Source organism: Manis javanica, chromosome 5, assembly GCF_040802235.1.
Source record: "Manis javanica isolate MJ-LG chromosome 5, MJ_LKY, whole genome shotgun sequence".
In the NCBI taxonomy this organism is placed as follows: Eukaryota; Metazoa; Chordata; class Mammalia; order Pholidota; family Manidae; genus Manis; species Manis javanica.
The window spans coordinates 41,515,328-41,529,797 of NC_133160.1; the positions used below are offsets into that span (position 1 = coordinate 41,515,328).

General features: G+C 43.4%; 1 protein-coding gene and 1 pseudogene across 17 annotated transcripts in view; one reads left to right on the forward strand and one right to left on the reverse strand.

Annotated features, from left to right (window-relative positions):
• Positions 1-14,470, reverse strand: part of KIF16B (kinesin family member 16B) — a 367,948-nt gene that overhangs the window by 333,578 nt on the left and 19,900 nt on the right. For all 17 annotated transcript variants that reach the window (XR_005062399.2, XR_012131532.1, XR_005062401.2 and 14 more), the window contains exons 2-3: positions 3,174-3,243; positions 1,047-1,160 (exon numbers count right to left, since the gene is read on the reverse strand). Coding sequence is in view for 10 of the 17 variants with exons in the window: in XM_037022423.2 (XP_036878318.1) it covers positions 1,047-1,160; positions 3,174-3,243 (184 nt within the window). In the remaining 7 variants the exon portion in view is untranslated. The remainder of the gene's footprint in view (positions 1-1,046; positions 1,161-3,173; positions 3,244-14,470) is intronic.
• LOC140849534 (UTP--glucose-1-phosphate uridylyltransferase pseudogene) lies at positions 7,049-9,035 on the forward strand (annotated as a pseudogene).

The window sequence follows — 14,470 nt, forward strand, 5'->3', positions numbered from 1 at the left end:
CTCCTCCACAAACCACTTCTAAACCAACTACATTTCTCAGATGTTAAGGTGTGGGTATGTCACCTGGGGATCTTGCTAAAAACACAGTTTGATTCAGTAGGTCTAGAATAAGTCTTGAGCGTCTGCACTTCTAACATATTCCCAAGCAATGCCAATAATTCTGGCATATAGACACATTATATTGCAAGAAACTAGACATTACCACTTCAAGTTCTATTGCTTGGATTATGACCTGGGGCACACAGAACAGAAATTCTTAACCTCGTTTTAACACAGGAGATGTGAAGCACTGTATCTAAAGAAGCTACTAACAAGCTACAAAAAAGTACATGCAGCAGGTGTGCTTCCCATCACCCCACTCGGCTCCAACACCCAGCTTGTCCCACCCAGGGGAACACACTTGTCCTTCTGCTCTCTTGAAATGTCAACCTGCAATAGTCTCCTGGAGGCTCTCTGGGTCTGTTCTCATCATGTCTGGGTCAGTCCTTATCATGTCTACATTTCAGACCATAAAAACCTACAGTACAGGTTTCCTGGAAAAATTTCAGCTTCAATCTAGGTTCTAGAAAGATTCAGACAAAAGGCTCTTTCTAGAATCCTTTTTTCTAGAACCTGTAACGATCTACTCCAGCAAGGGAAGTGTGACAGGTTTGAAATCTACCTCCTAAAGCTCTCTATCACAGCGGGACCTAAGGCTTTGTGGCTTATTGCTGGGTTATGAGACATATAAATATGCCCCCAAAAATATCTAATTTGCAGAGCTCCTTCAAAACAGTAGTCATGTCCAAATTTTGAAATGGAAGTTATGATCATCATGCTCAAAAACAAAAATCAGTCATTTGGGGACTGAATTCTTCTCAGACTTAAGATAAATGGTGCTGCATAACAACCAAAAAGCTAAGTTAGCAAGGCTAATTTTATATAAATCATATTGAGAAAAAAAGTTAGCAAGATGTTTTAGCAAAAAATGCAGAAAGACTTTTAGGGTGGGCATGTTTTTCTCAATATGAAAATAAATCCAAGTAAAGATTTTGAACATATCATACCATTTCTTGTGAAACATAATCTGGACTTTTGTTATCAGCAGAATAAAAAGAAAAGTCATATGTGAAGGTCTTGGTTCTTTCTCTTCCTGAGTCCCCAGTCCCTCCTTCTGGTACCTAGAGAGAGATGAATATGATAACAATGTAAGAGAACAATAATAATAATAATGTACAGAGCATATGACAAGTGATCCATCCAATTCAAGGGAAAAAAACTTCATAGAAAATATACAATGATCGTCAGTTTTTGTATTTACACCACACTTAAGTCCTTCTGAGCTACACACACACACACACACACACACACACACACACACAGATAAAACCTAAACTCCTCTCAGCAATCCAGGCCCTCTAGACATGACCCCTTTTACCATGATTACCTTACATGAACCCAGCATTGCAGCCAGACTATTTTTTTCCTGGTTTCAATGCTTTTTACTGCTCCCTCCACCTTAAACCACCAGAGTCGCAGTCTGCACAGGCTCCAGGGGTGCTATTCACGTGCATTGTGATATGACTGCAGTCCCCTAGAGTTGTGCAATTTTGTGACCCCACTTAAAACTCCAGGTCAGATGCTTCCTCTTCCATGAAGCTCCCTTTGGGCACTCCATCCAGAAGTGATTTCCCATAACTCTGAGAGACTAGACTCTCCCAGACATCTACTGAAGATGTCAGCACATATCTTGTCTACCTTGCTGTCACCTACGTTGAACCAGAAACATGTCTTAGCATTGTCTTATGCCACAAGCTTCACCAGTTCCCTGGATACATGCTGAGTAAGTTTAATGAGCATCATATTTTAAAACATAATTTGGATACTATAAAGAAAAAATGTTAAGGCTCTTATTAGAAAAATGTTAAAAATATGGGCATGTATTCTGGTTATTTCAGAGGAGGAAATATTCCAAAAACTCAAAAAGCAACTTTGTAATTAAGGGAAATTGATTCCATAAGCACAAAGGAAGGAGATTCATCCAAGGCCAAGGGTCTCTTCACTCTGTTTCAGTGAATAGTTTTTTAATGGTCAAACCTTTCCTGAAGCACTGTGAGCACACATAAAGCAAAGGCGACCGGCAGCAGAGAATGGCCAGAGGACGGTCATGTGACAGCAAAACATGAGACGTGAGAGGCCACAGGAGGGAAAACTAGGCATAGGCCAGACAAATCTCGAAAGTCAAGGATTGCGGTCAGTGGAGAAAGAAAGACATTCCACCAGAGAATGCATCAGGCAAAGGTGCACCAAAGCCTCAAAGAAAGCCTGTGAAATTATCCAGGATATGGCCCACTTGGAAGACAGGAGCATTCCCAGTTTCTATCACTGGAGATCAGGTTGCACTACTTTGAAATTGGATTCAGTATCCAGTTACTTGAGCTATAAATTAACAGAAATCCACACAAACTGATCGGCATGTGGCTATGGAGCAATAGGCCTCAGAAATCCAAACCTCTAAGTTAATGAAAAACACAGAAGAAAAAAGGGGCTGAGTCCATTAATCACTTCATTTCTTTATTATTAATTTTACACTCTTATTTCCCTGCTAAGTGAAAAGTAATCAGGGTCCTTAACAAAGTCACAAAGAAACAAACAAGGTATTTTACATGCAAAAGGAAGAACTTCCATCTTAGAAAATTCTGATTTTTTAAATTTATTTTTTATTTTTTCAGAAAAACAATTTAGGCTTTTTTTTTTATCTTTCCTCTCCTTGGTTCTGAATAAAAATATCAGCTCCTCTTGCAAAGTTTACAAAACATGGCTGTTTTCATTTAAAAACAAAAACAAATCTATAGCAAAAGATTATTTAATGATTCACAGAACACAGCCAATTGCCAGAAGAAGGATCCATGGCAGGACACTGGACGAAAATACCTACATCTGAGCTAAACCCATGAGCTCCTGTAATACGGCCACAACCGGTGTCTGGCTTTGAGATCCAATGAACCCAGGGTGGCCACCAACACCCTTTGGCTTCTCACTGAGCCCATGCCAAGGGCAAGTTGATGAGGCTAATTTAACTGAGGAAGGAAGGGTGCAAAAATGGCATATGTGTTGTATTTCCCCACAAGTCATTTTGACAATAAAAACAGCAATGGAGGCTCCTAGAACTGGAGCAAGGCCATACTACTTGCCTTTAAGTTTGTGATTGTTGTTTTGCTTTTCTCCATTTGAATAATGAATTTGGCTTCCAAGTCCTTTTCCCTGCAACACAAATAATTTAGTATTGGTTAAGAGACAAAAGACAGTGTTTAAAAAATTTGTTTTATTTACTTTTTACAAATGGGGGTTTGTCTTTAAATGGCACCTGAAATACAATCTGATACTGCTCCTCTCAAACTCATATAAATATAGCAACACCCAAAACAGATAAAAACCTAATACTGACAAATAATACATGGTCTAAACCTAATACTGACAAATAATACATGGTCTAAACCTGGAAAAATGTCTAAAGTTATAAGCCAAAAGTTTAAATGAAATGACAGAGACCATGGAGGTGGGACTCATGAACAAAGCAGCCTCACCCACCTGGTTATAAAAAGAACAACCCTGTATCCCTTTGCCCAGGATGAGAATGAGGAAGACAACTAGAGTGGTCACAGCCAGGTGCTGCTTCTAGAAGCACCATGGAACAGCCCCCTCCTCCCATCTTTCTACATCCATTCAAAAACTGCAATTCCTAGAAAAGAGCAGAACAGGAAGTCACGAGAACTCCTCAAAAGCATAGTTCTCTGGAATAAATGCCCACACATCTACACAGTGGAGTGTTACGTAAAGATCTGATGGATGTACTGCTATGGGGTGGCACCCATCCAGGATAGAGCCAAGTAGGGAATGCAAGGTGGAGAAAAGCATGCAGAGCAAGCTACTACCTATATTTGAAGATAAAAAGGATAAATCGATGTATTTTTCAAAAGGTTACCTATGGAGAAAGAAGAAAACAGAGTGGAGGGGACAGGGATAGAAGCTAGATTTCTAAAAAAGTACCTCAATCTTTAAATCATCTCTAGAATGAGGAAACTAATATACACAAAAATGAGACATTTTAAAAATAACCTAAAACACATAACTTGAAGCATATGAACCTATGATCACACAAGAAATGATTTCAACTGTTGCTATATGGAAGGGTCTGACTGTATAATGTAGTGAGGTAATAGCCTACAGAGAAAAAGAACTATACAGAACTTTTACAGCATTTTCAGTGATCATATTTTTGGTAGTAAAGAAAGTTTCATTGTTCTGATATTTCTGTTTGCATACTATGGGACAATATATAGGAATTATGTTGGTGCCATTGAGAACCAAGGTTTCTGATACAAACATAATATTGATGAAGTTACATAAAAACTCTGTGATCCTGAATCTGAATGGGAAATACTAGCATGAACTTTCTCTGAAATTAGAAAAAAAAACCTTCAGTTTGTCCTTTGAAAAGGCCCAAAATCTTAAGCCCAATTATAGTCCCTAATACCAGTTTTTGCTAAAGTATGTCAGAGCTCTTTGGAGAAAGATTCAATCAAAGTATCGGAACCATCCCCTCATACAGGAAAGCAGGAACACTTGGGTATCACAGGCAACTTCGAAGTGGCTCCTGATGATCTCAGCCTCCAGGTGTAGTGCCCTTGCGTGAGCCCCTCCCCTGGAGACGGGGCTGGACCTAGTGACTCACCTCTAAGACTGGAACACTAATGCATCCAAAGGGAGGGTCTGTCACTTCCAAGTTTGGGTTACAAAAAGACTCTGACTTCTGACTTGCTGGCTCTCCTGTGTGTCTATCAGAGCCCTGGCAGTGGGGACAATCAGCTGCCACATTGCTGGGTGCCTTCTGGAGAGACCCACATAGCAAGGAACTGAAGCTGCCATCAGTCACATGGGTGAGCTTGGAAGTACCCTCCCACCTGGATGGAGGGACCTGGACTGCAGGCTTCAGAGAGACCCTGAGTAGGGGGACCAGGTAAACCCCACCCAGTCTCCTGGCTCACAGGAACTATGTGATAATAGATGTTGTCTTAAGCCTCTACGTTTTGGGGTAATTCGTTATACAGTGAGAAAAAACTGATACAAGAGCCATGACAAAAGGACGCAGGAGTCAACCTGAGTAAGTTCCTGCCAGCAGATAGTAAGTGCAACAGACTGAAACACATGGGAATGCATATTTATATTAATTCATAATTAAAAACTAAAAACTGAATGATCCCCTTTGGAGAATCAAAAGAATCACCTCATTGTTTTGCAAACTAGTAAATCTGAAGGGAAAGAATCAAATACTTAAGAATGAAATTATATTATGTCTAGGATTTACTTAAAAATAATTTCAGGGTCAGGGAACCAGCTGGGGGGTAGCATCTTAGCCACCTCAGGATAGTGACAAAATAAAATCCGAACAGAACAATTAAACCTGAAGAGTATATGGTACTAAACACTATTCAAGAACTACAGTGGATTCCCACAACCTGGTTTAACTTTTCCAAGCCAGTGTGTAGAAGACAAGTAGATCTGGATGAACCCAACAATGGTATAAAAGACAGACAGGTAAATGAAGTCCCTCCCATGTGTGAGGAGATTCCACTCCAGTCCACCAGGTCTTAGGCAGCAGCTCCAATGTGGACACAAAAGTGAGAAAGGCCAGGGACACCCTGTATTCACGTGGCCATAAAAGAAATACTTCATAGCATTACCCCCTTTTATACAGCATTCACTACCAAAGTGTATCATGCCCAGCGAGAGAACCACGTGGATGGGTTCCATTAATAGCCACGGACTAGAACATCTCAGTCCCTCCTATTCCCACATCGGTCATTTCTGACACTCACTGGCCTACATTCACTTTATAACCACTATTATCAACAAATACCTGTGGGGAGCACAAAATTATCCAGGGATCTAAGAAGACTAGAAGTGACCACAATAGGTGCTCACACTACTTGCCAATTCTTATAAACCATGAAGGAATGGAGCTCATACTATGCCCACTATTCTTATTGGACGCCAGAAGTTAAGTAATTCCAAGGCTCAGAGCCCTATACCTTTGGAAGAGCTCCATTTAAAGGGTCCTCACATAGTACTTTCCTGGTGTCAAATGAACATCCACTCCATAAAAATACTAGGGAAGACATGACCTGAAAGACCACTCTCTAATGGGCGTCTTTCCATTAGCCACTTCTGAAATCTAAACTGAAGATGCCAGGGAGTTTCAAAGGCTCAGAACCTTGAAATCACATCACTGGGGTGTGCCGGTGGGGAAGGAGGAAAGGTGGCAAGCTCAGTGTTCTGAGGGGACATAGCTCTCTTCAGTCTCTCAAAGAGCTCTGGGCCCCAAAAGCTAGGAACCCAGCTCAGACCCTTGTTACTCAAAATGCAGTCCAGAAACCAGCAGTATTAGCAGTCCTCGGGGGCTTCTTAGAAAAGGAGGGCTCTCAGGCCCCACCACAGACCTACTAAACGGGTGCCTGGATTGTAACAGGAGCCCCAAATGATCCCAATTAATGGTAACTTTTACAAAGCACTGTTCAGACATTACCTTAATATGATATTGATATCCAGCCTTACATTTACTCTCATGAAACAAACTCCATAATGTCATCTATCTCATACACTGGGAAACTCACTGCCTTTGACCTTTAAATTTTAATTAAAAAACTGAACAGCAGAATATGGATATAACCTATGTCAGCTGACACTATCTCTACTCTGTCCTCGTAACAATGGCTTTGCCCAAAAGCAATAAAAGTCTGACTTAACGGCAACTAAGAAGTCATACTAGTGTCACGGCATCCAGCAGCCTGCCAAGCTACCAGCCTCTAGCCCTTTCTATGCCAGGCTGCTTCTCAATATCAATGGAAGCTTGCTGTCAACAGCTTAAACTCATCTAAAAAATAATAATAAGTATAAAGGAATACTTGAGGGGAAAGCAGTCTGAGGACAGAGGCTTAAGAAACCCAGGGAGCAGAAGAAACAAGGAGCCAGTGATGGAAACTAAGGCAGGGTCAGAAAGATCTCAGTAATGTCTCCAGATGGCACTTCTCAATTCTAAACATCATTCAACAAGAGCTGAAACCGTCTGGGAAGAAGGAACTAGAAGGAATACTCACCACAGCATCATCACACACACTTGAGTGCACTAAAAAAGACTGATGGATATTTCTCAGATTTTTGCAAGAAAAGGGACCTTCTGTGAATTGGAGAAAAATCCAGAGACAACCAGATTTGATTCAACTATGAAAAGATAAAGGCCAGGAGCTTATTTGATTATATATCTTCTGTTCTGAACAAGCCAGTGGTAATGAAACTCAGTGGAGGTTTGGAAAAAGCATGGGCTGCAGAAACCCAAAAAGTTGGATTGTTGTGAGGAATGAAAATGCCCTTTGGGATCTGACTATTCAGCAAATTGAAAAAATTGAACAAAACCTACAATACCTATGTTCCTCTTACTCTAATGAACTCTTTTAACATGAATGAAGATGTAAAAAAAAGAAAACAAAAAACTATAGAAGTATATACCATTGCCAAATAAAAATCTGCCCTTTTAATCAAAGCAGGTATCTGAGGGTTAGTAAAGAATCTGTACTGCCTGTAGCAATGTCCCTTACTTAGGGGAAAAGACAGAAGCTTGGTTCCCTCCAGGTCATGGTGGTATTTACACCAATTTCTACAACACTGGTTAGCTTCCCCTACCCTTACAGGAGAAGGCAAAGTCTATTTTTGTGCCTAATATAGATAATTTGGGTGCCACGGAGCTTTATATTCAAATTATCTAATGAACCCACCCAGTGGAAAACCTTGTGAATTTGTCATGGAAGTCACAAATAAAACACATGCAGTTGTAAAGCAAGGGACACTCAGTATGCTGGCAAACTGGTAAAACACATGTTGACAAATCCAAGTCTGTACCAAAATTCAAAATATTTAACACAAACCACCTATGGAGCTCTCTTGTTAGCAGTTAAACTACAAGAGCAGAGTAGGAGCATGTTGACAAGGAAATCACTGTGAATCCACAGACTTCAGACGGAGGCCTGCATTCAGTCCTACAGTGAGAAACTGCATCAGGGGCTGTCAGTACAGGTTCAGAGAACTCTCTAGGTAGTAATGTTCCCAGGAAGAATTTTTGCCTGTCACAACCACATCATATCTCTGCTTGTGATGTCAAACTTTATAGCCAGGATCTTTGAGCAGGAAGTTTCCTACAGAGCCCCTGGCTAAATTAGGCAGTTCTTTTACAAAGGTTCAGGATTATCTAAGGAGATTTGAAAAGTACACCAGATATGCTTGAACTGGAACACTTCACAGTTTCAGGAGATCTGACAACTGACAAGAATGTTTCATTTAGGGAACATTACCATCACTGCATATCACTGTAACTGAACAGACATCCCACCTGGAGCAGTACTAGGGAACAAGACTATATCTGAGAACCCTTATATGGACCACTGAAATGAAAATACTGTATACACTTTATACTGCTTATGGGGTAAATAGTTTCTTACAATGAAGTGTTCTCTAGGATCTAAAATAAGCAGGCACTTTACTATAGTACTATACCTTGTAGTGTTCATTTTTAAAGTAGGGTTTTCTGTAATATGCTTTTAATCTAAAAAAAGCAAAGATGGAAGCAATCCTTTTCTTCTTTGAAGATCCTGAAAGTTCATCTTAAAGTACAATATTGTTTAGTCTTACAACTAGGGCAGCTCTGCTAGAAAACCTTTGCACAGAGGCCTCAAAGATTGTCACCTTGAATTGCTTGTGATTTCCAAAATAAAGCTGGAAAGCAATAAAAATTAAAATAACATTATCATCACAGGTCATCAAGATGAAGGGGAAGCATCTGTTCAAAAAAGGAAATTTCCCAAATAATAACAATTTCCCAGATGGTTTACTTCTTAAGCATAAAAGGCAAAACTGTAAAAATAAATAAACAAACATGTATCTTTACTCCAAAAATAATCTCTTAGTATTTATAACAAAGATGTTAGCTAGAGTTTTAGCCATAGAGAGCATCTCTTCTCCAGCTCCTGAACATACTTACGGGAAAGCCCAGCTAATCTCCTTAATTGTTCATGATGGTTGGAGTTATTAAATGCTAAATCTAACCCTCTGGTGCATTCATCCCTTATGGATTCCAGGAAGGTTGTCAAACTTTAAATATATCAGAGAGTCAAGAAAGGAAGAAGGCAGGCTCCAGTTCCCTCTGCCCCTCCACACCATGCTCCCCAATCCTGCTCAGGTCCCTGGTCACTGGAGACCTTGCTCATGGCCTTCTCTTCAGTCCAGGGCCTTGAACTATCCTAGGTGACTTCAGGGCCCATGTGACACTCCATCCACTCCTTCAGGCCCTACCAACAGTCAGCTCCTTATTCCTGTCCAATCTACCACCCATCTACCGACCTCAGCCACACCTCCCCGCTCCATAGCCACTGTCGGGGGCTGGGTCACCCCCACCTATTTCTAGCCTCTTTGCCTCCAGCCTTGTCCCTTCCCATCCACAGTCTACTCTGCTGTCAGAGGGATTCCTTCAAAATGCACATCTCACCATGAGGTTCCCCTGTGTGAGGTTCATTTAGGGACTTCTCAAAGGCTACAAGATAAAGTCCAACACTCAGTGGCACACAAAGTCCATTGTGATCTGACCGTAACTAATGCAGCCATTCAACACTCTATCCATCCTGTCGCCTCCTGCTGGCCCCCTCCCGCTCAGCTTCAACTTTACAGCATCTGGGGGTGCTCCTGGGCCCTCTGTACTATCCCCTCATCAGATGGCTGGCCTGCTGTGAGCTTCTCAAAAATACGGACTATGCCTGCCTGGGCTGACATCCCCAGGTCCTGGCACAGTATCTGCAACTTTGAGGTGCCCATAAAACTATTGCTGAATGTGATGGGGTGACTATAACGTTAAGTGATTAGCTCTCAGCCCAGCCTGCTCAGACTCCCTAAGAGCCGCCCTGCCACTCTTGGTTCTTGCTCCCCACACACTAGGGCATCTCCCACTTCCCATTCATGTTCTCGAACAAGACTTGCCTCAGGTCTACTTTGACTCACCCACCCTGATAAACCTTCAGAAACAATCCTTCATACACCCACCCAACTCATCCCACCCACTTTGGGTTCATCCCTGCTGATGGCATCTCCCCAGCTAGTCTAAAGTACCACAAAGGCACAGGAGCCCAGCATCCTTCACATTCCATAACCTGAGGGCAACACACACAATCAGAGCTCAGTGCTAGCAGGCACTGAGAGCCCCCAGCCTCCGGCCGATTGCCTCTGACATTTAAGAAACATGGGAAATAAATCTTGACATTTTTCTCATATTGAGGAAAATAAATAATCCTGAAATATTGTTTGAACATTGATTTGATAATAGAACAAAATGAACTATGTCTCTCTCGAGCCACTTTGGTGAACTGGGTTTCTCAACCGAAAAGTCAATTATGATCCCTTCATATAAATAAGTAATTTATTTGAAAGGTCTGGAAAATAGACTGTAAGATACTACAAATGAACCAGATGGAATAAGAACACTGAGTTATACATGACTACTGGCAGGCAGGAAAGGAAAAGATGTAAAATATCCAATCAGAAAACAAGATGAGTTATGTTTCGCTCTCAGATATGTGAGGAGAAAGTTTATTAGAAAAAGCAGTCTTATGTTATTTCAAATATTTTGAAAATGTTTTTACATTATTCGGCAAATCAATTTGATCCCACTTATTCCTTTGATGGCATTTGGTCACTCCATAATAAACAGCCTGACAGGTAGCACTGAGACCTCCAAGCGGAGCCACTGGCTAAAGATTTTAAGGAGTGGCTTGTTTGCCCCGAGTTCTGAAATAAATTGGTACCCGCCAGATTCACTTCAAACTTACATACTATGAACAAATCTTTCACTGCTTTCATTTTGGTGGCAAGACAGTCAATTGCAAAAATGAAAATAAGAAACTATTTTTAAAAAGGCGTGACCACCATAGACACCACCATGGAGACAAGTCCAAGGGCTCCGTGAGGGAGGCAAGAGAACAAGTGGCAAAACAGCGTGCAGATCATGACACCGTCCGCAGCGTGACAGAGAGTTAAGCAAAAAGCATTCGCACATGCATGCTTTCAGAGGCACGAACATTTCAAATGTTTCTGGAAGGATAAACAGGAAGCTGTTAACAGTGGCCACCTCTGGGGAGTAAGCAGGAGCAGGAACTCAGGGGATGAGAAAACAAACTTAAATACTTCACTCTTGAAATTTATTTTAGCATATGATTTGATATTACTTTCTTAATTAAAATAAATGTACTTAATTAAAAGTCAAAAGGTCACTGACTTTAAAACTGGGGGAGGCTCCTCAGTGCACTTAGGGTATGAAACGAGCGCTGGCTTATTTGCCCTCCTCTCCTGACTGTCCAGCCACACAGAGAACTATTCAGTTCCACCCTGCACATCTACACCCTCTGTCTGCCATCAGTTCTCCTTCCACGCTGCCTAGATTTGCTTTTCCCCTCATCCCAGCCTATTGGCAAAAGGGTGTTCAACATTGGAAACCAGGCCCAGAGTCCCCTTGTTGGTGAAGGAGCCCTACTTCCTGTGCTCAGTGACCTGCTCAGTCCCTCTGCCCACCCAAAGGCCCTGCCCTTTTTCTCTATTAGGGTCCAGATAAAATACAGGAAACCCAGTTAAATTTGAACTTCAAATAAACAAGTTTTTTTGTTTAGGGATACCCCAAATATTACATGAGACCTACTCATACATTATTTTTGCTGGCTGACCCTGATGCGACCATCTCTACCCAGGGTGGGTATGCATCCAAGTGGGCTCTTCCAGTTAGATGCACCCATATTCACCTCCCTTACGCCCAGAGGGTGAACAGCCAAGGGCTGTTCTTCTGATATCATCTTTTCCTCCTCCTTTCTGGCCAGTTCTGAACCCTAGAAGATCCTAGGACTGCTAACTACTCTTACTTGCTCTCTATAAAATCACAAAAGCCTTCAACTAGGTTTTTGAGAAACACCCAAGGAAGACAAGACACTGGAAAGAATTCTGGAGTGGGCTTTTCAGGCAATCAGCATGACCTCCTCTCAGCTCCTGAGAATGCATCTTCCCACACAGCGGCCAGTTGGAGCTCAGCAGCCCCATGACCTTCACCTCAATGCCAGCCTGGGGTGTCAGCAGTGAGAAATTCATGCAGCAGCCCCCATCGGCTGTCACTATAGATGGGCCAAGAACAACAGTGCTGTCATGGCTCAGATGCCTTAAGAGCCCCAGGAAAAGTGAAATGCTCCGCTGCCCTGCCACAGCAGGAGGAAGCTGCACAGCTGAGCCTTTCATTATCTTCCCTGACCTAGAGCAGGTGTGATAACCTGAAAGATTAGGCAGAGAGCCAGCTGCTACAGGCTGGGATCCCCGAGGGCAATCTGAGGGGCTGAGCATGCAGGGCGCTCACTAAGGTATGCCCTTGGATCACACCTGGAAAAAGGAGGGGCGAGAAGCAGGTGGGAGCAGGGAGAGTCACAGACAGCTCGGCCCACCCCACGGACACTTGCAGAGCTACAGTGGGGCCCTTAAAGTTGTCCGGCTTGGGCAAGCTGCCCAGGCCCTCATACCCCAGCACCGGGCAGTCAGGGGCTGTGGGCTGCCTGGGGAAGGGATGTAACCTTGGGCCCTGGGGGGCTGATACTGAAGGCCAAGCCCACAGCACTCCAGAGGCTGGCAACATGCCTCCTTCAGCAAGGGAGGGTTCTGGGGAGTGAGCCAACTCCCGTCAGTCCACATGGTAGGGTATCCATGTTGTGCAAGATGCTGACAAGAGGCAGCCACCAGCCCAACTCCCAGCAGAGAGCATGAGCAGGTGCTCCTGGACAAGACAGAAGGCAGACACTTTCTTAGTTCATAACGGAAGGAAGGAGAGCCAGACAATCAGAACTGTCTCAAAACAAACCACTTGCCCTGAGATGCACAGACCCATCACTAAGGAAGTCTAGTCAGAAGCAGATAAATCCTCATTTGGGATGCTGTATGGGGAGATCTGTGTATTCATTCAGTCTACAAACATTTAGTAAGCACCGTGGACGTGCCAGGTAATACTCTCGGTATTGGGGAAAGTGGTAAACAGTACAGACAGTCCTGGAGTCTGCATTTCAGTGTGGGACTTAGGAAAAATAAAGACGGCACCATTTTAGAAAAGCAATCATGGGACAGGACTGAGAGTAGAGGAAGAAGAGGCAAGCAGTCAGGAGAGACCTCTTGAAGGAGGTGATGTATGAGCAAACGTCTGACTGCAGTGAGGCCACTGGCCAGGCCAAGGTCCGGGAAAAGCATTCCAGGTAAAGAGAACAGCAGATGAAGAGGTCTTGGGCCGGGAACCAGCCAGAGGTTTCGGGGGCAGAGCAAGAAGGCCAGCATGACTACAGGAGAGAGGGGGAAACAAAACAGAAGATGAGATCAGAAAAGGAGTCAAGGGCCAAATTACGGCAGGCCACCCGGCCTTGGCTTTGCAGTACTGACTGCTTCTTAATCCCTCTATCCTTCCGCAGCACTGACTAGCCTGGGCCTCCCTTTCTCCGTGAGACTTGGCCGCCCAGCACGCCATCTCTCTGAGCCTCTCTGGGCTCCCAGGCCCTTCACCGTCTCGGCCCCCAGCTGTCCTTTCTGCAGAGTACCCAGAATTCCCTGTGAAAATGTCATGATCATCTTTAGTGTTGGGCAAAAGTTAGTTCTTCAAGGTTTTGAGCTTGAATTTTGTGATGTTTGAAATTCTTCAGCTTTCTTCTAGCTTCCTCCCCTGGGCCAAGGTTCCGTGGCAGAATCATACCTCAGGCGTGGAGTCAGGCATCCATTGCGCATGGTGAATTAAGTTTAGTCACATTAAACTGCTAAGACTTTGGAACTTAAGTGTGATAGGAAGCCACAGACACATACAGGTTTTGGGTACAGCACAATGACAAAATTGCATTTAAATGTTTAAATGCTCCATCTTGCTGCTGAGGGATGAGAGTAAAGAAACCACTGAGGAGGCCACTACATGCCACACAAGAGGTGAGAGTGGAGGCATGTCCAAAGAAAAGGGGCCACTTCTGGGGTCCCCAAGCCCTGTTAATCAACAGAGCCATCTGAACAGCCCCAATCCAGACCCGCCAAGTGAGAACCCCCAGGACAGGCAGCCAGGAATCTGTGTTTCTAACCTTCCAGGAGACTCTGGCTGATCTCAGCTCCGAGGAGCTGGGCGAGTGAGGGCTTAGCTGCCTTCCAGCTCCTTCCCAGAGGGTACTTCCTCAGGTGGGCTCATCCTCTCCTCTGAACAGAGCCCAACCCATCAGTCACCGGTTCCATAACAACAATCCAGAATTGGGCTCTGCCCTTGGGTTACTGCAGCTGGATGTCAACTGGGGCTTCTTCTGAACTTTAGAACACCAAAGTCACTGAAAAACACTGCTGTGTGGGAAGAAAG